The 25,588-nt window shown below is 42.7% G+C and overlaps 1 protein-coding gene across 5 annotated transcripts in view; it reads left to right on the plus strand.

Moving 5' to 3' along the window:
• NTRK2 (neurotrophic receptor tyrosine kinase 2) overlaps positions 1–25,588 on the plus strand; it is a 327,279-nt gene that overhangs the window by 57,165 nt on the left and 244,526 nt on the right. For all 5 annotated transcript variants that reach the window (XM_082695217.1, XM_082695218.1, XM_082695219.1 and 2 more), the window contains exons 12-14: positions 6,242–6,277; positions 8,907–9,007; positions 15,403–15,502. In XM_082695217.1, coding sequence (XP_082551343.1) covers positions 6,242–6,277; positions 8,907–9,007; positions 15,403–15,502 — 237 coding nt within the window. The remainder of the gene's footprint in view (positions 1–6,241; positions 6,278–8,906; positions 9,008–15,402; positions 15,503–25,588) is intronic.

The raw sequence follows: 25,588 nt of genomic DNA on the forward strand, positions 1-25,588 counted from the left end.
TTGGGTGTTTTAAGGTTTGCTTTATGTTTCATTGTAAAGATCCATCCTCTATGCCCACTGTAGCTTTTAGACTTTGGTTGAACCTCTCATGGACTTATAAGTTAGGGCTTCCCAAACTTTAATGAGCGTAACTTTCCTGGACATCTGCTAAAATGCAGGTTCCGATGCCACAGATTTTGGAAGGGGTCTCAGATGCTGCATTTCTGACCAGCTCCTAGCTGATGCAGACGCTGCAGGTCCCAGACTACACTTTGGGGAGTGAAGATAGTTCCCTTCTGCCCTGCAGAACCTGGGGGAAGCTGTTGGATGAACTGCATGGACATTCGCCAAGATGGCAGTACTGACTCCTTGTGAATATTGATGAGTAATAATGATAAAAATAGAGAATAGTTTATGCACAGAGATGAGCTCTAACAGGGTTTGGCAAAAGGTAGGATGGATTCAATGTGTGGCTTAAGGAGGTTTAGGGAGAGTGGATAAAGTTGAGCCCTGATGGGACACACAGATAGGAAGCATGGGGCTATCCCAAGAGGCTCCAAAAATTCTGCTTAGAAGTCAGAGATAGGACTTACCTGGGGTAACAGTGATCCACTAGGTGGCCGTCATTGACATCTAGTCCTACATCCAGAAAAGCCTTCTTGGGGACTCAAAAGTGTGCGTGGAGAATGAGTGGAGGTTAGAAGTGGTGAGTATGTCTTTTCAAGCAGAATGGTAAGCAGAAATCAGTGGCAGAGAGATTACTTGTGAGCGTAATCAGGAAGAAACCTAGGGCCTTTGCTGGCATCTTTGGATCAGATAGCACAAGTTTCAGGAATTTTCAAGGTCAGGTATTTCTGTAATCATGAATGCGTTGATTGTTGAAGAGTAGATTCTTTTATGAAAATCTCACCCAAGTGATTAATACGTTAGCCTTGCCACGAACCTAGCCAGAGCACCGGGTGATAAAACACCCGTGTTCGAAAGCTTCCCATTCTTCAAGCAGCACATAAAGAGTCTCTCTATGGCCCACTCATTCAGGAAGAATGTCACAGCTCAAGAATGCTCATTCACACAAGCAGTGGGAGTTAGTGACTTATGCTTCCTAATTCGGGAGCAGTTGTCTCCTATGCAAAATGTGCGTCGGGAACAAACTATAAATATTGGAAGAGTTTTCCCCACAGCTTCCCATTCGTGCTGTTTTATCAAAAGATTCATGACGTCTGGATGAACTAGAGCTCTCTGCAGCACTTAGAATTGCCCTCAAACTGGCAGATTTAGTTTTGGTGTACTTGGGCCAAAGAATGTAGGGAGAGGAAATTTCTCCAAATGTTACACATTAAGAAAATATAAAGCCCCCCACGACTTGCTCCTTGGCCGTTTGTCAGGAGCTGTTCCTTGTCCTGGGAGTGAAAGGAAAGAAAGTTCGATGGGCTTTTCTGCCTTAAATAACTGAGAAGGGTATGGTTTGGCTATAGGCTCCTAATAATCATAATTAAGATTTATACTTAAATAGTTCTTTAAGTCTCAAGAGTACTCATGTTAATTAATTATGCTTCCCGAAGCTCCTGACGAGTTGCCAGGGCCAATGCTATTATCCTCTCTTGAGGTATGGAACATTCCTTTGTCACAGGAAAAGTGAAGAGCTCCCCCTCACCACCCCCCATGCTGCAAAGTACATTAGTGGTTCGGCCAAAAGTGAAACCCAGACATTTGGACCCCCAGTGTGTGGGGGCCCTGAGTTCTGCCTGCCATTTAGAAAAGGAAGGGGGAAGCATCCGGAAGTCAGAAGGAGGGACTGCCATGAGTTAGACAACAGTGCTGACAAAGCAAGGACAGTTGATTTGGAAAGAACGAATCTTTTGCGATTTCTTTATCATATGGAATTCTTTGAAATATTTTTCACAAACACACTAAACAGAGTCTGGGAACAGAATTGAGAGAGAGAGACTAAAAGCTGAAAGGAAGGAAGCCGCTATGTCTTCTTCTGGCCTTCACCATCCTTTTTATCTATGCAGCAGGTTGGAAAGGGAACCCTCCCGCCTTCCCACAGGTTTTCTTTATCCCTTAACTACAGAGTCTTACAGTTAAAAAGTCATGGAGTTTTACTCACGAGGACTTACGCAGAGTCCTAAGATTTACTCACGAGCTATAACAGCTTAGAATAGAGAAGCTCGAGTCTTCCATTTAAAGGTATTTCGCACAGAGGTCAAAGGATGCTGAAGTGCTTTGGTCTGACACATTGGGGAGCAAGGACTTTATCATTGACATTCAGAAGCCTGAATGCCCTAAGGTCCGTCCTTTGGAGGTGCAGACAGCCCAGGTGCAATCTGGAGCTTTGTCAGGAGCGCGTGTGTGGCCATATATGAGGTGTCCTGTTTGCACCGAGAGCACGTCAGGCTGCCTCTTGCACCTGATAGTCCCAGTCCCCAAATTCCCAACAACAGGCCCGAGTTCCAGAACAAAGCACAAGTGTATGAAGCACTTGCCAACGCTTGACACACTCTCCAGAAAACAGAATTGGAACATGAGACAAGCAACAATTTGTGCTTGGCAGTCACCTTCCTTGGGTTGGGGAGGAGCAGCTCCTTCCAGGCTGGAGCGAGCTGGGGGGTCATGTGCTGCTTGTTTGGAATGGAGTGGGGTTGATGGAGTTCCCGGGTTTTCAGATTTATTCCAGAAATTTCCATATTTTATTCCGGTGGTTTTCAACATGAAGCTTTAGGGTTTGATGCTTAAATCTGAGATTTCTTGCTTGGTGAGATGCTGGGATGGTATTCAAGGAAGCACAGCTCTGCTCTCAGCCCCCTTACAGGCTCATTGCTCCTTATCATCAGTGTTGGTCTCTCCTTGCTCACCTTTTCGTCCTGAATACCTCAAACAGGCATTTCTACCTATAGCCTATAATGATATATAATGAACATGTTTAAACTAAGTGGAAGGAACCAGTTAGAAATTAGACTTAAAAATGACAGGATATTTTCCCAATATGACCTTTGGCAGAGGTCTGAAGAGGAAGGGGTGACCTTGTCTTGTATCTGCATTTAACATGATGTTAAATAACTATCTTCCTCTTGGAGTATAAACACCACGGGAGGTTAGCTTGACCGAGAAGTTCCTAGAAGCAAAATACTGTGTTTGATGAGCTGGGGTTAGCTGGAGTACTGTGACCCTTGTTTGTGCTAAACTCTAGGTCTGTGTGTCCGCCCGTGTGCTGGGCTTTCTAAATCTTTGTACGCAAGGGTGTTTCTTTATTGTAGCGAGCTGGCCCTCCTCAGACATTGTGTAGTATGGTCAGGAGGGGCAAATAGAAAACACCTTATTGTTCTTCCCTCATTGTCTTCCTGTGAGTTTCATAATCTCACACTTGATTTGCGTCTTTCAGACCACGAAGGTGAAGTGACAATTCTTTTCATACATTTGCAGAAACAAAGTTAGGAAAATGTAGTACTTTTCAGAAAACATAGATGTGATCTAATGGTTTTGCTGGTGAACTCAGTAGGAAAGGCATGCGCCAATAGGAATTTTAAGTCTGGAAAATGACTAGTTTTCCAGATTATGGGCTAAACTATTTACTTTTGATCCCATCCCAAATCCTTTTTCCATACCTGGTCTTGGCTGCATTGAACTGATTTGACGTTCTGGATGTTCCCAGGGGGTCTTGTGTGAGTGATGTGTTTAGGGGTTCCCTTTCTGTGACGAGGTCGATTCCACCTGTACCTCAGTCCTCCCAGTGTGTGGTTTAGATAAATCTGGCTCTGGATCCTCAGCCTTTTTGCTTCTTTATGGGATTGCACGTGTAAAGGCAGGAGGTGACTGTGTGGGAGGTCCCTCAGGGCCTGAGGACAAATCAGGGTGACCGACTAGTCCTAGTTTTCACGCTTGAAGGCCTATGTCTGGGGAAAGCCCTTGTTTCTGGACACACTGCAAGGATTTGCCTGGGACTATCCCAGTTTTGAGACTTAAAACTCACTGTCTCCGGAATGCCCTGGGTCCCAGGCAGCCACCCTAGTACAAAGGAAGATCTGTATACCTATATCCAGATACTTAAAAATTATGAATCAAGTTAATGAATTTTTTAATGAAATAGCTTCTGTCTTCCTACTTTGGCACATATATGTGTAGAATGATCTGGAAGGCTGGGTACGAGCATCTGATTCTTGCGGATTCTTGGAGTTCCATGCAGTTTGGGTAGAACCTGTTCCCAGCCACTGCCCCTGCCCTGTGCCTCCCTCTATACGGCGAGAAGTATATGAGAGGCAGTAAGCAGGCTCGTGGATGTGACCGCTCACCTGCCCTTGCTCAACCCTTCCCCCTCCCTTGGGTCTTGGGTCAGAAGGTGCTCATCCTGGTGGTGTGGCCATCTGTGGGCTGACAGATGAAGGGAAAAGGCCAGCTAATCCTAGGAAGTGTGTCTTCGGGGAGTGCGGGGAAGGAGATGTGAGTCCTGGGTCCTGGGTCCTGGATTGAGGTCTAGAGGTAGAGTGTGAACTCTGGTGGGCAGGTATAATTACAGAAGCTGAATTCTATATTGATGGCACGGTGAGGAGGGAACCAGAGGGGGATCTTGTAAAGGAATGCATTAGTGAGCAGCTCTTGACTTAGTGAGCAGTTCAATGACTTGCTCACTTAGGGGTACAGATCCTTTCCTTCAGTGAGGGTAGGAAATCCTTACAGAGATAGGACACCCACTCAGTCCAGGGACTCTGCGGATTTCAGCAGGTGGGTGAGTGCCCTGCATATGACATCACCAGGGCTGCCACTGGGATTTCAGGCTGCTTTATCCACTGAATTATCTTTCAGACTGCAAGACAGCCTTCAAGGCCCTTTACCACTGCAAATAATTCTGATAACACATACTAACACATAATACCTGAAGACTACCTTGAAATGGTGTCTGAGATAATAACAGTCAAATACTATTGAAATATACTAGAATCAATGATTTTGCATGAATTGATACAGGGCCATCTCCTATGGTGGTACAGGTTGTGCACTGCACAGTTTCATATAGACTACAGCCTGAATGGAGTCCCATGTAGCATGGAATACTCAGCAGTTTAAAGCTTCCCTGAATCAACGTACACAACCATCTACTTAATGTTCCCCTGTTGAAACAGATATTCTGTTAGTTGAACTGTGTTAAAATTCTGATTTGAACGTTAAGGCCATGTTTACTTGGTTCTTTATTTAGACTACCCTTATTACTTACTAGGGAATACATGAACAGAAAATTGGCTCTAGTTTTCCTTTATCTTAAATGATGTTTTTCTGCTGAAGGGTTTAGAAGTGAAATGAGAGCTAAATAAGCTTTACGGTTTATAAGTAAGTAAGTGGAGACTAAAAGCATAGGAAGTAGCTTTGGAAGTTTATTTTGTAATCACGCATATGTTATATCGAATTTTAACTTTATTTCCAAGTAGGCTTTCATATCGAGATCCAGTTAGTTCTGATTGGAGAGTAAATAGCAAATGGTTTTGTCACCAGTTCTTACCGATGATGGTTTAAAAAAAAATTAAAAACATTTTTGCAAATTTTCATGGGAATATTTTGAAACAGAATATTCTGGTCATCTTGGTAACTAAAGAATCCTACCCCAACCCCCAGATTAAGTGGGTATACTTTTGCATTTGTCCCTGACATAACATTTATGTGTAATCTCTTATACATAAATCATTTCAATAGAGAAAGCACATTTATCTTTCTGTGTTGTATTAAGGTGAAGAAAAGGTTTGTTGATTCAACCTTGGCAAACCCATCTGACCACCAAGTGGGGAGCAAGACTGTGCATTAGGTATCATTATTTGGGCTGGTTAATAACGTGTTTGTGAAAGCAAGTAGACCTGCTGAAATATACTTTGAAAGTGATACCCAAGCCATCATTTGTTTTATCTTTTGTTGTTTAAAGTGATATGGAGAAAATCTGTCTCTGTAATAAAAAAAAAGTACCAGTATTGCCATTAAAATGGCCAGCTGTATACTAGAAATGGTCGTTAATGCATTGATTGCTGAAGTTTTCCCAGCTGTAAAGTGATTTGGCAATTTCTCTTCATTCATTTCTTTTCTTTTGAAGGGATGGAGGTTTGGGGACTGGGGAGGGAAAGAGTTCACATGAAACAAACCAAGAATTTCAGGTTTCATGTATCTGTCCTATAAAACAGCCTATAAACCTATAAAACCTTCAATATCTATTTAGCTCATTTTAGTGGGGATATTTAATATTACCTCTGAATGCATACTTACAAATCTTTGTTTTGCCTTTTAGGTGCCAACCCAAATTACCCTGATGTAATTTATGAAGGTAGCTATCATGTTGTCTTTATTTTGTATTTTTTCAAAATGTTTGTCTAAAATGAAACAAATCAACTAAAAGAGGACTTTAAGCTCAGTTAAATATACCCTTTAAGCATACACAGGCCACAATAATATTTCAAAAATCATTCAATATTGATGGTTGCTTTCCCTTGATATTTACAGTGCTTGTAAATAGTGTTTTCTCTCTCATGTATTGTTCTTGGAAGTAGTAAATCCATTCCACTGTAACAGATATTTTGTTTCTATAATTGGGAACTAATTACCTGTTTAAAAGCCATGACTACCAAGAAAAGGGAGGTGTATCAGTTTCTGGCTTTGACAGTAAACCCATTTCAAAATTATATTTCTTGTATAATAAGGAAGTTTGGCTCACAGACAGGAACCTCAAAAGTAGGGCATGCTTTTAGCTTTGGTTAACCCAGCAGCTCTACCATGTCATCAGGCACCCAAGTTTTTCATCTCTATACCCGGTGTGGGCTGCAACCACTTCCCCGAAGGCTGACGCCCCTCATGGTAGTAAGATGATGCTGACAGAGGGGTCGCTGTCACTCACATTGTTGGGAGAAATGAAGAGCTTCTGAAAGTGTTCCAGAGGAAAGGGAACTGTCCAGAGATCTCCATCAGCCCTCCCTGAATCCGATTCCAGAGCCAGTGGGTCCCAGTCCATTCTTGCCTCCATTATTGATAAGAGGGACAAATTAACCTTTGACTAACTAGAACCAGCCCTGGAGTTTAAGTCTTCCTCAGAGAATATCATTGAACCCTTTGAAAAAGATAGGGTTCTCTTAGGAATGTGGAAAGGGAAAAACCAGAAGGTGGACGACGTTAGCTTTTAACTGGACCTCTCATCTGTGCTTTGCTATTATAATGGAATTCCAGGGATGTGGGTGAAAATCTGTCTTTAACAGCTTCCCAAACTCCCTTCATGACCAGGAAGCCTATGTTTAGGGAAGTGACAGCCTCAATTTCAAGACTTGGCTCAAAATTTAAGACTGATTAAAAGTTAGTTTTATTAAAATGTGACAAGTATAACTAATTCTATTAAATATTCCATTCTTTAACTTGATGTACATGTGGACATTTTAGTTTTTTATAAAAAGATTCTATGTTTGTACATTTGTTATATGTATGTATTTAACTTGAGCTAATTTTAATGGAGGATTATATTGTCTTTACCTGTTTTATGCATGTTAAACTATATTTCCTTCAAATTGTGTTATGGATGATTTTGTGCATGTGATTTGTGTATTTTTGTTTTTATTTGTCCCAATACGGCTTAAAGAAAAAGTATCTCAAATTGTGTCACTAGAGAGTTATGTTTGAATTGTGATTTTACATCTTAAAATTATGTTTTGGGCTTTTTTCTAGTAACCTCAAGATTTTAAAAAGGCCATCTTCCCATTGGCCTCAGATCTCACTTTGGATCTCTGGGCCAAATATGATATTAAACTATCAATACTTTAGTGATTTAATTTTGCATGTGTGGCTCATTAGAATATGAAGAAGTAAAAAATTAGCAAATGGATGATATTTCTTAGCGTTCGGTTGAAATCAATGTTCTAGTATATTTAAAATGAGAATGGTGACAATGTAGTTTCAAAGTTAAGGATAAAACAGAAAACAGAAAACAGATGCCTTTTCAGTTACTATTTATTCACATGGAAAGGAGCACTCTGCTAACACGAATGTAATTTAAATTTGTTGGCCTGAAGCCAGCCTGATAGTCCTACTGAGGGAAGTTCAGCCGGGGCTGCCTTAATGAGGTAGTGTGTTCAGGATGGAGATCTCATTCCTCATATCTATTGAGAAGAAAAGTACCAAACATTTATGAACATTGTCTGCAATAAGTTCATCAAAAAATTTCTATGCCTTCTTTCTATGTAATATTACTAATAAAAAACATTCACTACCCCCCCATCATTTATGTTCAACCTGATCCATATAGATGAAAATCCCTTTAGAAGATGGCGGGGACATCTGAGATGTGCTTGGGAGCGTGTATGCCCACAATTCTAAATACTCTGTTGGTGTAGCTCCCTCTGTATTAATTCAGAGACTGAAATGTTGGCAATTCAGACCTTTTCAAAAAACTTCACATGGGCACCCAAGTTTAGGCTCTGCCACCTTCCTTCCCGCCAGTTGACCTTACACTAGTCTTTGACTTTGCTCTGATGACGTTCTTCAGCTATAAAACTGGCAGTTAGAATCCTAATCCGAAGGGTCTTCTAGGTCTAGAAATGTAGGACTCTTACAGGATCAGTTTCCTTTCATATTTGTATTTCCTTTCATATTCATATTTATATTATTATTATTATTATCATTTAAAAAAAAGATATATTCTTACCTACCAAGGGAAACCTGGTTCAGAATTTGTCCTCCAAACCAATGATGGAAAGATCTGGGTTGCGTAACATTTGAGCCTCACACAATCCCAGCACTATGATGGCTCTCACCCAAGAGCTGGTCCTGTTCCTCCACAGTCAGGCTGTCAGGGGGCTTGGAATCTTTGTGATTTGTGTCGCTCCGTGGTTCTGGGTCATACTGCATCCTCGTGCTGGTTGGTAGCCTGGTGACAACTTCATGGTTCCTTCTCTTTTCCATTTCTCCCGTTTAAGATTATGGGACTGCAGCAAATGACATCGGGGACACCACGAACAGAAGTAATGAAATCCCTTCTACAGATGTGGCTGACAAAAGCGGTCGGGAACATCTCTCGGTGAGTGGGACAAAGAGTTGTTTCCTAGGTGGGCTCTGAATGCCGTGGGAGCTTAAATGTTGGGGGACCCGAATTGCTTTGGCGTGTGTCTTTCAACACACTTTTACTGTTCAGGTGTGAATAGGGTGTTGATGTTTGGAAGACTTCACAGAAAGGTTCAAGAGAAGGGATAAATGTGCCAGGCAGCCTCTGACTTACTTGCTTCCCCTTTTATGCGCCCCTTTAAATGCTAGTGGTTCTTATTTTCAATGTCTGTCCTTGGAAAGACTATCACTAGAAGAGCAGGGTCTCATTGGGGCGTTATTCTCGTCTTCGGCACCTGTCTCGTTCAGGATTTTAATAAGAGTCTCGTTGCCCACTAAATTTAAGGGATCCCATGGGTTCTGGGAGGGACTGGCAGTGGGAAGACAGACAGACTATGAAGGAATAGCAGGTCTGTCCTTCAGGAGTTTCTCTGTCGGTCAGAGCCGTGAGATGTGAACGGATACGAGCCCTGTGGCCCAGGTAGAGAAGCAGCGGGACGGGAGAGTGGCACACAGAGGGGCAGGTGCCCGGCTCCTTCCCGCTGGGAGAGCCAGAAGTGTCTTGGTGGGGCCAGGGGCATTCTCCAGCAGGGCGGGATGGCCGGTGTTCAGACCGAGAGCAAACAAAGGGAAGGCACTGGGGTGTGCGCACACAAGCCTGCAGGCTGGAAAACAGTTTTGATGGGAAGGTAAAGGGTGTGAAGGGGCCAGTCAGAGGCGCGGCTGGAGAGGTGGTTGTGCCAGGTCCTGGGGTTTTGAAACACGGTGCCAGGCGTTAGATTTATCATGCAGGGAGAAGCCACTGAAGGGGATGTGCTTGAGCCCCAGGACTCTGGCAGGGTTGGTCTGTCAGCTGCTCAGCTCAAGCACCAGCAGCGTCCCGCGTTCTTGTCCTCACTGTCACATGCACCCAGTCGCCTGTGCTGTGAGATCTGCCACCTGATAGACCCCAAGCCCATCCACATCTCCCCACCTCTGCTGCCACGGACATAGCCTGATCTGAGGGTGGGCAAGCCGTGGCCCCCGGGCCCAGTCCGCCTTATCCCCTGTATTTGTGCCATCTGCAGGCTGAGATGAGTTTTTACATTTTTAAGTGTTTTGGGGGAAAAAAAAAAAAAAGGAAAAGAAGAATGATATTTCATGACACGTGCAAATCTTATGCAAGTCAAATGTCAGTGTCCGTAAAAAAATAAGAAGTTTTATTGGAACGCGGTCGTGCCTGCTTACATATTGTCTGTGGCTACTTTTTGCTACAGCAGGGCTGGAGTAGCTGCAGCAAAGACTGTATGGCCGGCAAAGCTGGAAGTATTTAGTGTCTGGCCCTTCACAGAGGAAGTTTGCCACAGTGCTTGTTCCTGGATGACCTCCGCAGCCTCTACCTGTCCCTCCTCTCCCATCTTGTGAGCTCCGGGCCTTTCTCCCTACAGCAGCCTTTTCAAAGGAAAAGCACAATTCAGATCACTTTTATTGTCATTCTGAGTCTTTCCAATGCAAGTGTAAGAGAACTTTTATTACAAAAGCCCAGCTCCTCATGGTGGCAGAAAGGCCCCACATATATTGCCCTTGTCTGTGTCTCTGCCTTCACCTTGCACCCTGCCCTCATGTTCTCTCTCATGCCCTGGGCTTACTCTTGTCTCACAGCCTTTATGTCTGCTGTTCCCTCTAAAAGCATGTACTTCCCAGTGGTCATCGCATGGCTTTAGCCACCAGGCAGCCATGATCATGTTCCATTTTCTTCTGAGCAGTTATTATGGTCTGTAATTCCCTTGCTTCTTTATTGTTTACTTGTGTGTCTTTTTTCCTTCCCTAGATTCTTTTTAGAGAGAGAGCACCTGCCCTTGGATGAGGGTGGGGAGGGGCAGAGGAAGAGAGAATCTCAGGCACGTTCCACGCTCAGAGCCTGAGATGGGGCTCTATCTCACCACCCTGAAATCATGACCTGAACCCAAATCACGAGTCGGATGCTTAACCAACTGAGCCACCCAGACCCCCCTCCTTCCCTAGATTCTTTAATGAGTTTCCAACTCTAGGCAGCCCAGTCAGTGTTTTTCAGAGCTGCATCCCATCATCCCTTTAATAGTGTGTGGCACTTAAGGGATCACAAAAATTGGAGACTGATTAGAGTAATGGTGAACATTCCAGAGTGGGTTGCAGGACAGAGAGATTGGAAGGAGTGTGATTAGTTAGGGGTCTGGAGCAGTCATAAAGAGATGTGATTTATCTTTAAACCAGGGCCCTGGTGGTGGGAACGGGAGGCTCATAACAGATGTAGTTCAGCTGCAACTCAAAATATGCCTATCCAGTACCTGGAGACACACACACGTATTTCCATAGCTGACGGTATGCATTGCTTTGAAACAGCAAGGACAAATGCCAGGGAAAATCAGCTGCAGAATGTTTTCTACTTCCTTCCTTGTGCAGTTGTTTTGGCTTATTCTCATACCAAACCACTTAGTGTTTTCTGGTTTGAGAAAGTTGTTTGTGTATGTAAGGAATCCAAGGAGCATCTGTTGAGCCCACAGGTGTGTACCTATTCCAGTTACTAAAAATTACGTGCCAACTTCACTTTTCTCTTTTGAGACCAAATGATAAATTTAAGTCCCTGCATGGCATATCTCAGGGATATTTGGACTATCTGCAGTAGGGCCTCTGGAAGGTGAGATCAATGAAAATTAATCTTTGTTGAAAGTTCCACCTGAGGTCCCTGGAAATCTGCATGACAGGTGCAAGGTAATGCTTTGTAGAATTTAAAGAAAATGTAAAACTTAAGTCTGGATCAGATGTTTAACATATGAATAGTTCTTGATCACAGGGAGGATTATTAAATTAGAAAAAGAGTGTCAGAGTCAGGGAACTGGTAGAAGAGTTAAAGGTGTTACCAGAGCATTTGGAAGACAGCCTCAAATGCTCTTGATTCTGGTCCAGTAAGTAATCCTCATGAACCTTGCTGGATTTTTCAAGTGGGGCAGACCCTTGTTCTATGTGGAGAGATAGCCTCAGATTAAAAACTACTAATCAACCAATCAACTGAACATCCATATAACTGATCAAACAACCGACCAGCCAACTAAACAACCAGTCGACTAACCAAATAACCAACCAACTAACCAAACAACCTGCAACTAAACAATCAACCAGCTAATCAAATAGCTAACCAGCCAACCAGACAGCCAGACAACCAAGCCAACCAGTGAAGCAAATAAATGAACAAATACATACACCCCTGCTTGTCTCTCACATAAAGACCACCCCCACCCCACCCCACACACGCATGGTACATGGGACTATATTTATCAAATAACTCATTGTTGAAGAAGCAATTCTTCTCATTGTCTTCAGATTCTTTGTTTATTAAAGGATTTTTTACATACAGAACTGCTTCCATAGTTTTAAATATTTGCTAACAGATCGTTACCTGATCCCTGGTGGTGGAACCCTTTCCCATTTTCCAGGTTGACTTAAACACTCTATAAATAAGTCAGGGAAGGTATGATCTTCACATACAAATGAGGGACTGGAGGCTTGTAGAAATGAAGCATCTGTTAGCTCTCCCAGCTTGTAAAGGCAAGGTGTCCTGTGAGCATAAGGACCAAGTCTTCTGAATGCCAACTGAGTACTTTCTAAAGTGGAGGCTGTCTCTGGTCTTATAGAAAGGCTGTGGGGCTCAGGGCAAGTCCTCTAAAATCTCTCCATCCCTGTTTCCTTATCTATGAAATAGGGATTGAACTTCTTTATTCAATTTTTCTCCTTCTGTCAGTACAAGTCTGGAACTTAATAAGATCGAGAAACCAAGAGCTAATATACTATGATCTCTGTTCCATGCAAATGTTAGTTAGAACTAAAGATGAGAAAACAAAACAAAACAAAAAACCCCAAATCATTAGGTATGTTCGAGGGCAATGGTCTTAGCTACAACAAGTTGTTCTATAATTAACCTTTTAGGAATCATAAGCACTCTACATAGGCCACAGAGAGAGAGTTAAGTCTGCATTCAGACTTTGGTGGAGGGATTCTGTGGGAGAGCCACTCACTACTGCAAGCCAAGGGGAGGATTCTCACAGCTTGGTGCCCCTCTGGCCAAGGGCATGGCATGTGCCCTTTCCTGGGTTTTATACCTTCTTTAGTGCTGTCCTGTCCCCAGTGGACATAAAGAGGATATCGCAGGAGGATTAGCCATGCATTTTTACTATCCTGCCTTCCCTCTCAGCCATGGGTTTTGAAGAAGTAGTATAAAGGCGAAATCATGGAAAAGCCCCAGGTTTTGTACTTAGAGACTTCAGTTCGAATCCCAAGCTCAAAAGCTGTGACCTTGAGTTGCTTATTTAATTTTTTATAAATCTCAGTTTTACCATCCTCATAGCCAACATTAATTTATTATCTATTGTAGAAGACTCTGTTCCAAACCTGTTATCTCACTGAGTGGTTAAATAATCTGCAAGGTAGAATGATTCTATTCCCTGCTTCACACATGAGACTTGTGGGATGCTGAGAGATGGAGTGATTCTGAGGTCAGTCACCTAATAAGTGGTAAATCTAAATTCCAAATTCATGAGGAGCTCACGTTCTTATCTCTCCCTGGACTGCCTCTCATTCTGAAATGGGTACATCAATCAGTATAAGTTATGCTGCAGTAACAAAAATCCCCAAATCTTAGCAACTTTAAACGACAAAGGTTTATTTCTTGCTTTACTATTTGTATTGACTGGGAGTTCTGTCAGCCTTGTCCTCATTCTAACTGAGACTAGATTGAAAGGCAGCCACTTTGGAAAGTTAGCATTTATGAAGGCCGAGAGAAAGAAGTATGAGAGTAGCGTTCTCAACCTTGGAGCTATTGGCATCATTATTATGGATGAATAACTTTTTGTTGTCGGGGGGGGGGGGGTTGTTAGTGTTGTAGGATGTTTAGCAGCATCCCTGGCCTTGACCCATTAGATGCACTAGCACCCTCCTCCAGTTGTGACAACCCCAAATTGACAGATGTCCCCTGGTATAACATTATCCCTGGGTGTGAATAACTGCCTCAGTCTAAGATCTCATGTAGCAGTGAAATACTCTGTTGTCAGGGAGACAAGTCTCACCTCATTGGCCAGAACTGGTCACATGCACCCATCTTACCACAAGGAAGCCAGGAAGTGAATCTTCCAAAGAAAAACACAGGGAGAAATAGAAATGTTTGGTAAACAGCATTAATGATTACCACAGATGGGAATAATAATATCTGTCTTAAGGATTATTATGCAGATGAAATGAAACAAAAAGAAGCTTACGCATCTAATTAAGTGTGGACATCTTAAACAGTTTAGCAGTCTGCAAACTATACCCATCTGTTTTTGTAAATAAAGTTTTATTGGCATCCAGTCATGCCCATTTGCTTATACATATTGTCTATGGCTGTTTTCACTCTGCACCAGCAGAGTTGAGAGGTTGTGAAAGACATCGTATGGCTCCCAAAGCCTGAAGTATTTACTGTCTAACCCTTTGTAGTGAAAATTTGCCACCTCCTGGTTTAGAGAGTCACACTTTTCTTGGGAGCAAGACCTTGGAGTGAGTGGTAGGAATGGAAGGAGATGCATTGTCCTACTTCCATCTTTGTTTCTGGAATGTTACTATGTACTTCATCAGCTTTACACACTTGTGCCTCTGTGATCTCGCTCAGGGGTGTGGCAGGATTCACGTGGATCTGCAGCGAGATCTTCACGTGGATCTGCAAAGAGATCTACCCTCTCTACTTGCATCATCCACATGTTGTGATTACATTTTTAAGCTTTAAAAAACGTTGTGTTGGCCTCTTTCATACATACACATATGTGTAACTATCATGAGTCTGTAACCCCATGAACTTTCACAAGTGAACTCACCCGCGGGTACCCCTCCTTCTCCCTTCCAGGTGTACTCCAGCTCCGCGGGACTCTGATTTCTAAGAGCATCCATAGCCAACTAAAAAAAAAAATCTTTTTATTATGGACAGCTTTCTAAATGCCCAACGGTAGAGAGCATAGCAAAATGAATTCCCTTTATATTTTTCATCTGTTTCAGAAATAATCAGTATTTTATTATTCAAGTTTCGTATATTCTGTCTCCTCTCTCCGGGTGGGTAGGTAGGAGGCTAGATACATGGGGAGAGAGTAATATATCTTTGTGTCTAATTTTTTTATAAGCTTCTAACTTACGTGTTCTCATTTGTAAAGCAAGGTTAATATTCAGACTTATGATATTTCATTGTAGAGTTGTTGGGGGGTAAATGAACAGATTGACACAAAGCTCCTCGCATTGCAAGTGGTAAATATGAACCGTCATCCTCATTGTCGTCATCATCTGGATGTAGGGAACTAAGGAGCAAGGTCATGACCACCCTCCTTCCTTTTCTTCTAGGTCTATGCTGTGGTGGTAATTGCGTCTGTGGTGGGATTTTGTCTGCTGGTGATGCTGTTTCTGCTGAAGTTGGCAAGACACTCCAAGTTTGGCATGAAAGGTAAGAAGGGTTGTGTTTATTTTACTTCTTATGTGGAATCATTTTTGGCTTCTGACTAATGCTAATTACCACTAAAGAAAGAAGCAGCTAGATTTACGATGACTAGGTTTTAAGGCTGAAAAAAATAGTACCAAGGCTATGATACTACAAATCAAGGCAGAGCAAAAAAATGTTGATTACTCAGCAGTACCCACTTTCCAAGGAGGGTGGTTGTCTCAGAAGACACTGAACTGGTTTCCTGCGTCTCAAGTGACTAATAAGGATATAGGTGAAGAGTGCTTGGGTTTCCCTTTGGCTTCACAAAGGCAGGCGAGGTGTGGTGGCAACAGGTTAGTTAGGGACACAGGTATTTTGTGCAGAAGGGTCCTTTCTGCTGTGCAGGTGCCTTCCAGACCCTTCCATGGTAGATTTTGTAGTTACTGTTGCTTTTAGAATAAGATTCTCATCTTCTGAGATTTGAACTGTGTTGGGCAGTGAAATCAGAACTCCAGCTGTACACTGAAACTTTGTGAATGTGTGTGTGTGTACGCGCGTGTGTGCATGTGTTAACGGAAAGACTCCCAGTGCTCGGTTAAAAATTGGTGGCCATGTTGCCCAAGAATAGACTAGGGGTCTCTTTCAGAGGACTGAAAATTCATTTTAGGGGAGAAAACTTGTTTAAATGTTGTTACATAAATAGCCAAGAGTCTCAGTGATTGAGAAGAATTTGCTATGAAGTTTAAACGTTACGTACTGACTAAGATGCTATTGTTGAGTTTTGTGTGGTCTCTTACAAATAGCCACTAGTTTGGGAAAGCCACAAGGAAGGGTTAGTGGTGGCTTTGCTGAATTGGAAACAAAGTGGTGGGTTTTCTTGATCTGTCTCGTTCATCACAATCATACTCACGTCGCCTACTCACTTGGAAGGGATGTTTATGGAGCAATATGCTGTCCAGTGTACACCAAGCTCTGGGGTGGCGAGGATCTATTTCTGATGTTTTCTCCTCTCTCTCTGGGTGCCCATGATCGAAATCCCTAAACCTGAAACAAACAGGGAGGTGTAGTGGTAAATTGGGCCTTGTCTGGCCCCCAGATCGGCTCCTGACTTTCTTTTACCTGCCAATTCTTGACATTTCTTTTGATGGAAGAAAGCTCTCTCATTCTCCAATTATAAATAAGGCCTGGAGGAGAGACTCTACTACAGTGATTTTAATTAGTCCTACTACGATGCTGGTTTACGAACATGACTTTGCATCAGCAGCTCCTGGAGGGCTTGTGAAAACACAGGTTTCTGGCCCCGCCCCAAGAGTTGCTGATTTAAAAGGTCTGAGTGGGTCTGATACTTGGCATTTCTAACAGTTTCCAAGGGATGCCCATACTATCGTGGCCCAAGTGTTCCTTCAGAATCAGCATTCTATGGGATCAATGTGGGCGAGCACCTTCTGAGTTGACAAGATGGTGGGGGGTGTCACTTCGCAGACGTTTCTGGGCCCAGGTCCGGGCGAGGCTACTGTTCTCGGCTTGTCAGCCACCCACCACGGCGTTTCGTTTTCCTCATTCTGATCAAGTACATTCTTTACTTAGAGGCACTTGGAGTGGAAGTCCCCAAGCAGGGATTTTACTGGAGAGAGCCAGAGGGTTTCGTTTGAGACCTTCCTGAGGGTTTCGTTTGAGACCTTTCATCGCATGGGCTCTTCAGAGAGAACAATCTGTCTAGGTTCTCCTGGGAGCTGCACAGAAGCTTCCGGAACCCCAGCAGCAATATTTAGGAGCCGCCCCCAACCCAGGTTTGTGTTAGGAAAACAACCTCCAGAATGGTCTGTAAGTGTTCACATGGTCTGTTCGGCACAGGGAGAGAGGGAATAGAAGGTAGACATTTGTTTCAAGGAAGATTGTATTTCCTGTAGAGACTCCCACACGAAGACTGAAACAGATTTTTATTTGGATAATTTGGGATGATAACCACGAAAGCACCTACATTTCCCGAACGTGTATAACCTAAGGGGATCCTTAATGAATTGTAGGAAAGAGTTTGCTGAACCCTGTCCCAGAGCCAGTAAATGACTTCCTTCAGGCAGTAGCTACCATATCGTATGTTTCACTCCCTTATTTCCAAACATAAGTAAAGTTGTTTTGAAAAAAATCATTTCGGAGACTCTTGGTTTTGTTTAGAATAGCTTCTTTTTCTGTTTTCCATGCCGTGGTTTGAACACATCGGGCTTGAGCTGAGGTGACAGTTTTACCTGTCAGATGCTGAGTTGATGATTTGGGGGGAAGGGTGGGGTCTGGAAGAAAAGATGAGGGCAAAGGAAACTGCATACAAAGTGGGATTTAAACATTAATGTAAGTCATTGTACTTTAAATGCTGTTAGTGCCAGGATCACTGCTGAAAAAGACATATGTAAAAATAGTATTATGCCTCCTGAAATCGCCAGGAAACATGTGAGTGGTGATTTCTCAGTAACAACCATGGGAAATGTGCATGCATGGCCTTGGCTGGGAAATGTGAATAGCCTTGGCGGGGGACCTATGGCTCCATTCTGTGTGGTGTGCAAATGAGCTATTCCAAATGTAATCCTTGCCTTCAGAAGCCCCTTCAGGAGATTCTTCCTGCTTGCCTAGTCCCTTGTCCTGGAGACAGGCTGAGCTTGGAAGCAGCAGCTAGCCCACGCACCAAGCATTCGCAGGTTTTCGTCTATCCATGCTTGAGGTTCCAATGCCGACCCTATCATCTCAGTAGCGGCCTGGGATCACACCCATAGTTTAAGACTGTTGATCAGAAGGGCCTTGGGGGGACCAGAAACCTCTTGGAAAAATCACAGTGCAGCTGAACGCAGGTCAACTCCAGCCCTGTGGCTCGACCGAGGACCCAAACATGATTGATGGTGTTGTTTCTGTGCAAAGGGGGTCTCTAAATTCCAAACCTGGGAGTTAAATCTAGATTTTAGAATACCACTAGTGAGGGGTGGTGTGTGTTCTCTGGAGATGGGTTTATGTGACTGGAAGCTTCCTAGGATTTATTCTCTGTTCTGTTAATTCACTGTGAAGGGACCGTCTTACACATGGAGCTTTGGCTGGGAGCTCTGTGAAGACAGGGTTCGTAGAGGTCTCGTTCACCGAGAATTTTCAACTTAAGTCACTTCAGTTTAGTGATTGGAAAACAGTTGGTGTTTGGAGGACAGCCTGCATGTGGATGGTTCAAGAGAGACCAGAGAGCTTTTCTAAGTTTTTAAGGAGCGAGAGTCCCTCTCCTCCCCCAATCCCTGCTTTCTTTGATTATTCCGGATAAGTAATGGCCCTAGAGGTCATTTTACTAGATTTTTGCTTAAGATTTCTAAGTTTTCATACAATTACTATTTCACTTCGGAGGTCCACTTTGACTTTTCGTTTTACACACAAGCATCGTGGATTTCTGCCTCTCTGCCTGTGAATCCTGTACGGCCTCGGGATATGTGTCTTTGTCAGCTTTGAAACTGGCGCAGGTGCCTGGTGGTGGCTCCCATCTTGGTGCTAACCTGGAATGTATCTTTCTCTATTGCTTGTTATAGTTTAAGCTTCTTGTTGCCAGTGTTCAGTGGACTGCTGGCCTTTTGTCAATAGAGATGTCAGGAGGTAGAATTTACCCCAGTCTGTTTTTCCACGCTCATTTTCGTGTCTGTACACCACCCTACTTGCTTACTCGGTATCTGGTTACCGTCATCATGGAAGGATATAGGCCTTCTGTTAGTGCTTGGTCATCCGTATAGGGCTTATTTATATGTGCGCTTAAGATAGATGCCTAAAATACATAACAGACTACCACCATCTATGTCTGTATCCGTACCCCATACATAAATGCATAATTTTATCCCTTTTCTCCTCAGGCTGCCTCTGATTGATTTTAATTTTAGTTTCCACTGAAATAGGGCTCCAAGACTTTTCCAGAGCAGCTGTATTGCCAAAAGAACAGGCAACGAGACCTCAGCACGCTCTTGTGTTGTAACCAAGCCTGGTGTTTAGTTCTCACATTACTTCCTGGCTCCCTCTCTTCACAGAAGATGGAGAAGGGCTCAGGACAAGGAAATGGAAGCATCAGGGGGCATGAGGACTGTGGGGCCTTCCAAGAGCGCTCTGCCTCTGGGAGCCCCGCCTGATGGTGTGCAGGCTTGGAAAAAATCTAAGAGAGCCAGAAAGGTGGAGGGGTCCTGGCACCCGTCATCCTGATGGAGAGTCCTTGTGACCATCAGCTTTGTGTCACGTGCGTTTCCCGATGGAAGCCTACATAATGTTGTTAATTCCCTGAGAACTGGTGCCTCCTTTGTCCATTGAGAGTAAATATATCTAAGTGACCCGAAGAAGTTCCACAGGAGGAACTAGACTAGGAGGCCCGTTCTCTCATTCAGTGTTGCTAGCCTCCAGATTTCATCGGCAGCCTCCTCTCCTTGCACGTAAACCGCTGATCTGTGCTCATTCCTATGACTTGAGCTGTAGAAATTTCCAATTCCTAACTGCCCAGAGAACCGCACTCCCTGAGAAGTCAGAGCCAGGTTTTCTGGACTCCAGATTCAAGGTCCACAGTTTGTTTTTCCTCTTATAAATGGTCTCCTAAATGTCTTTCAACAGCAACCAAAATTTTGGCTATTTCAAAAGAGTCATAAACATATAGTGGGACCGAAGCTAGAGAAGTTGGAGGTTAAAGCCTTTTCTACGAACTGAAAATTACTCTGGAAAGTTAAGAAGGTTGAGTTTGAACAGATATTTGGATCAACTTTTAAAAGAGGGGAAAAATGTGTTCAAAAGCCAGAAGCACAGTTGTAGAAACATCTGTAAGGACAAACTGTTTTCCATATGCACCCCCACTGTTTTTTTATTTAAAGAGAAATAACTTAAAAAAATTATAACAGTAACACATGAATGCGTTCTTGATTTTCACAGTTTCAAGCGGTTTCGAAACATACGGAGCTAAAAGCAGGATTGTTCCGACCTTCCCTTTTTGCTTCCCTTTCTACTGCTAGGGATAACCTTCTTTAACCATCCAGAATGCATATAGTATGCAGATCATAAAATCCGTAGCTTTACTTACAATCTAGATAATCAAACAGACTCATTTTTGGTTCCATAAAGAAATTGTAATCCCAAGCTTAGGCTACGTCTGCTTTCGGAGACCATTTGCCCATAGATCTTTCTGCATCGGTACCGGGGTATCTCCTGCATTTGAATTAATAAGTGTTTTGGAGTCGGCTGCTCCCGGGCTCCTTGGGTCTGAAACCTGTCCCTGACCGTGACTCACTATGTGACTTTGAGCAACTTTCTCATCCTCCCTTGCCTCAGCATTTCCATCTGGAATGGGGCAAGCCTTGTACCCACTTCATCAGGTTGCTAGGAAACATGCTGAGTTTATGTATAGGAAGCACTCAGGAAAGCACTCATTTAGTTATTATGATAGTTATTACAACAAATTGTGATTTGTTTTCTTCTTTTACTGTTTATGTTGTTAGGGTTTAAAGTTATGGTTAAATGTTTATGCATTTTTTAAAAAGATTTTATTTATTTATTTGACAGAGATCACAAGTAGGCAGAGAAGCAGGCAGACAGAGAGGGGGACGCAGGCTCCCTGCTGAGCTGAGAGCCCGATGTGGGGCTCCATCCCAGGCCCCTGAGATCATGGCGTGAGCTGAAGGCAGAGGCTTAACCCATTGAGCCACCCAGGCGCCCCATATGTTTATGCTTTTACAAAGTTTTCAGAAAAGTGTTTCGAATAACGCCTTCCATATAGATATAGGTACTTGGAATAGATTGCCAAGACAAAAGGGGGTTGTGTATTTTATACATTGATAGATTATCTTGAGGAAACATTTTATCAATTTATATTCTCACAGTAGTATAGTAGGGCATCCTTCGTTGATGCTTTTATCCAGATCAGATTTTATCAGTCTTTTCTATTTTTGCCAATTCAGTTAAAGCGATCCTCTGATTTGTAATGAGGTGAAACCCGGTGCCTGAGTGGCTCAGTTGGTTGAGAATCTGACTCTTGATTTCCACTCAGTCCTGGGAGTGAGCCCGCTCAGCGGGGACCCTGCGTGGAATTCTTTTCCCTCTGCCCCTCACTCCCCACGTGCTCACGCCCTCTGCTCCCAAATTAATAAATAAAACTTTAGCAAAAGGAGAACAAGGTGAAATGTCTTTATCAGGTGACCAATAAGATGTTCATTTTACCTGTTGATTTGCAGACATACCTTATAAATCATATATGTTCATTTTTTATTGGTTATATATATTGCTCCAATTTTTTCTTTTTTTAGTCTTTACCTTTTTTAAAAAGTGTCTTCTGGCAAACAGCAGATTTATGTTCTTATAAAAGTGAGTCTAGGGGCACCTGGGTGGCTCACTGGGTTAAGCCGCTGCCTTCGGCTCGGGTCGTGATTTCAGGGTCCTGGGATCGAGTCCCGCATTGGGCTCTCTGCTCAGTGGGGAGCCTGCATCCCTTCCTCTCTCTCTGCCTGCCTCTCTACCTACTTGTGATCTCTCTCTGTCAAAAAAAAAAAAAAGTGAGTCTACTCTTCTTTTCCATCTAAGTTTTGCATCTGGTTTAGGAAGGCCCTTCTCTGTGATTGTAAATATAATTCTTAATATTTCTTTCACTAGTTTTATTCTCTGTGTATTAGCTTAGCTCTTTAATCTTCCTGAAATTCTTTTTTTTTTTCCAAGTTGGTATCAAGTACTCTGCTTTTTCCTTTTTTCCCCCGGAAGTATATAAAGATATTTGAACAAATTTTAGTGTGACACTTTCAGAGAAACCAAGAATATTATTCTATCAGAATCAGAAAGCCCCCTTATAAAACAGAAAAAAATCTTGGAAGGACTTACATTTCACTCTTTTGAAAAGTAAGTAATGAGCTTCGTTGGTTCTCATATAATATATGGGAGTGTAAGCCTCACCAAATAGTAACAGAGAACATAGGTTTTCACAGGAACCTTTTCCCCCTGCCCTTCCCCCCCAGCTTCTAACTGAGCTCAGAGTATAATGTCACATTCTCTTAGTAGAGAAAAAAAATTTGTTGGTTTTAACAGAATTTTCATATATTTCAGAAAAGACATTCAGTTGAAAGAGCTATGGACAATTTAGCAAATTGGATATTAAAAAAAAAAAAAAGAAGAACCCACGCGTTCTTTTTCTGTCATTTGAGGAATGTTATTACCAAACTTTTCCCCATATACATCTGCGATATGAGGATCTGATCTCTGATCACTGTCGCTTCCTTCGGGGACAGCATTTGGGTTATGTCTGTGAGGGCAGAACATGCTTATTCTTTGTGGCAGATTGAACATGGGTGTAGAACTGTTGGGAACTGTCTCCAGCTGGCAGCAGGCAGCGGCAGCTTTTCTCCCCCTCGGCCCCTGCCCTGACCTTGAACTTCGTAAACTACCTCCCTCACCTGGGCAGCTCCGAGTGCTTCACAGGAGGGCCCAGGTGTGTCTGGGATGGAAGAAGTGCACACGGTTCTGTTTAGACGTATTCTGCACTGCTAGTGTTTTCTGAAAAGATAAAGGAGCCCTTAAGAAATTAGGTTTGGAACTTCAAAGTCAAGAAAAATTGTTCCCCATTCTTAGGTTCTCTAGAAACCCTGTGGTGAACTCACTTTGACTTTTTTTTTTTTTTTGGTGACTGTATATGTATTTATTTATTTATTTTTACATTTTTTAAAATTTATTTTCAGCGTATAAGTATTCATTGTTTTTGCACCACACCCAGTGCTCCATGCAATCTGTGCCCTCCTTAATACCCGCCACCTGGTACCCCAACCTCCCACCCTCCGCCCCTTCAAAACCCTCAGATTATTTTTCAGAGTCCATAGTCTCTCATGGTTTACCTCCCCTTCCAATGTCCCCCAACTCCCTTCTCCTCTCTAACTCCCCATGTCCTCCATGCTATTTGTTATGCTCCACAAATAAGTGAAACCATATGATCATTGACTCTCTCTGCTTGACTTATTTCACTCAGCATAATCTCTTCCAGTCTCATCCATGTTGCTACAAAAGTTGGGTATTTGTCCTTTCTGATGGAGGCATAATACTCCATAGTGTATATGGACCACATCTTCCTTATCCATTCATCTGTTGAAGGGCATCTTGGTTCTTTCCACAGTTTGGCGACCATGGCCATTGCTGCTATAAACATTGTGGTACAGATGGCCCTTCTTTTCACTACATCTGTATCTTTGGGGTAAATACTCGGTAGTGCAGTGGCAGGGTCATAGGGAAGTTCTATTTTTAATTTCTTGAGGAATCTCCACACTGTTCTCCAAAGAGGCTGCACCAACTTGAATTCCCACCAACAGTGGAAGAGGGTTCCCCTTTCTCCACATCCCCTCCAGCACATGTTGTTTCCTGTCTTGCTAATTTTGGCCATTCTAACTGGTGTAAGGTGGTATCTCAATGTGGTTTTAATTTGAATCTCCCTGATGGCTAGTGATGATGAACATTTTTTCATGTGTCTTATAGCCATTTGTAAAATAACTTTTTTTTAAAAAAGATTTATTTATTCATTTGAGAGCTTGGGGGAGAGGTAGAGGGAGAGGAGAGGGGGGAACCTCCAGCAAGAGCACAGAACCCAACATGGGACTCGATCTTGGGACCCTGAGATCATGACCTGAGCCAAAACCAAGAGTCAGAGGCTTAACCAACTGAGCCACTTAGGTGAACCTCTTACACACAGATCATGGGCAGACTTTGCAAAAGACTTCCCAAATCGGGACAGGGGTGCTCTTCTTCCCCTTAGTTCCATTCCCATTTCTCTTTTTTCTAACCTTTCATTTTTTTTCTGCCTTTCATTTTGTCTTTCCCCGTCTCCTTGCTCCCTAATTTTACATTCTTCTTCTCATTTGGTTTTCTTCCTCCTCATTCCCAGAATCTGATTTTGGTGGACACGCTTTTCAGAATTTACGAAGAGGACAGATAATAGCTTGGCTTAAATTCTAACATATGCTTCGATTTTATCTTCCTTTATTTTGGGCAAAGAGACTGAATGACTCTGGGATTAAATTTAGCTCCAAATCAGCAGAATTGTCCTGTGGCACTTTGAAAGACAGTCTGTTTGAGTACCACACATCCTTCATGTTTGTAAGTTGTTAAATTTGCAGTCTTCAAACCTGGAAGTGTAGAGGAATGTAATATTAGAGTCTCATGAATCAGATGGGCTTGGGTTCATGTCCCAGGTCTGCCACCTGCTAACCATAATTTTGGGGGAAATTTTTAAACTTTCTAAATCTTTGGTTCCTCTTTGGAAAAATATGGAAATAATAGCCATCTCTCAGGGAAATTATAAGAATTAAATTAGTGCTTAATTTAGTGGCGGGCTTATTGAAGTAATTCCGGAAGAGGCAGGGTTTGTTTTTTTTTTTCCAAATTTATGAGATAGTAATACATCATTAAGGAAAAGAGCGAGGAGAATCCTGTCTGAATTGATACTGAGTCTGAATTACAGAAAAAAGGTCTTCTATGTAGACAGTGTATAATAGTGTTTCCAAGCCTATTAGTTGAGTTTATAGAAAAAATTGTAATTACAATGTGTCTCTCTTTTATGGACATATTTTATGAAAGCAAAGTTGCTGAAACATGTTTCTGTTAAGCCCTTCATTCTTTAAAGGTATGAATTACTGCAAGCTCTTAATTTTATTGTCCATTGAACGATTCACCTGCTTAGAGAAATCTCTTTTATTGATGGATGGATTGGGTATGGAGGTTTTACTAGTTCCTTTTGGGGAGGGGCGTTTACTGTAGGGAAGGGGCAGGAAGGGCAGGTAGGGGTGGGATTCAGAAGAGACCCAGTAACCATTCACTTAAAACTCAGAAATATGAGCTCATGGAGCCTCTCATCAAAGGCGCTTCCCCTTTGCACAGAGGAACTTGCAAGTTAAAGAGATTGGAAACAGTCTCTTTAACAAAAGTATGCTTTTATTTTTTTTAAGATTTTATTTTTAAGCAATCTCTACACCCAGTGTGGGGCTCAAACGCACAACCCCGAGATCAAGCATTGTATGCTCTTGTGACTGAGCCAGCCAGGCACCCCAAATATAGGCTTTAATTTTTGATGTGCTCACAGCCTGCTAGAGATGAAAAGAGGGGTTT

This window comes from Mustela nivalis, assembly GCF_964662115.1.
Source record: "Mustela nivalis genome assembly, chromosome: 13".
NCBI lineage: Eukaryota > Metazoa > Chordata > Mammalia > Carnivora > Mustelidae > Mustela > Mustela nivalis.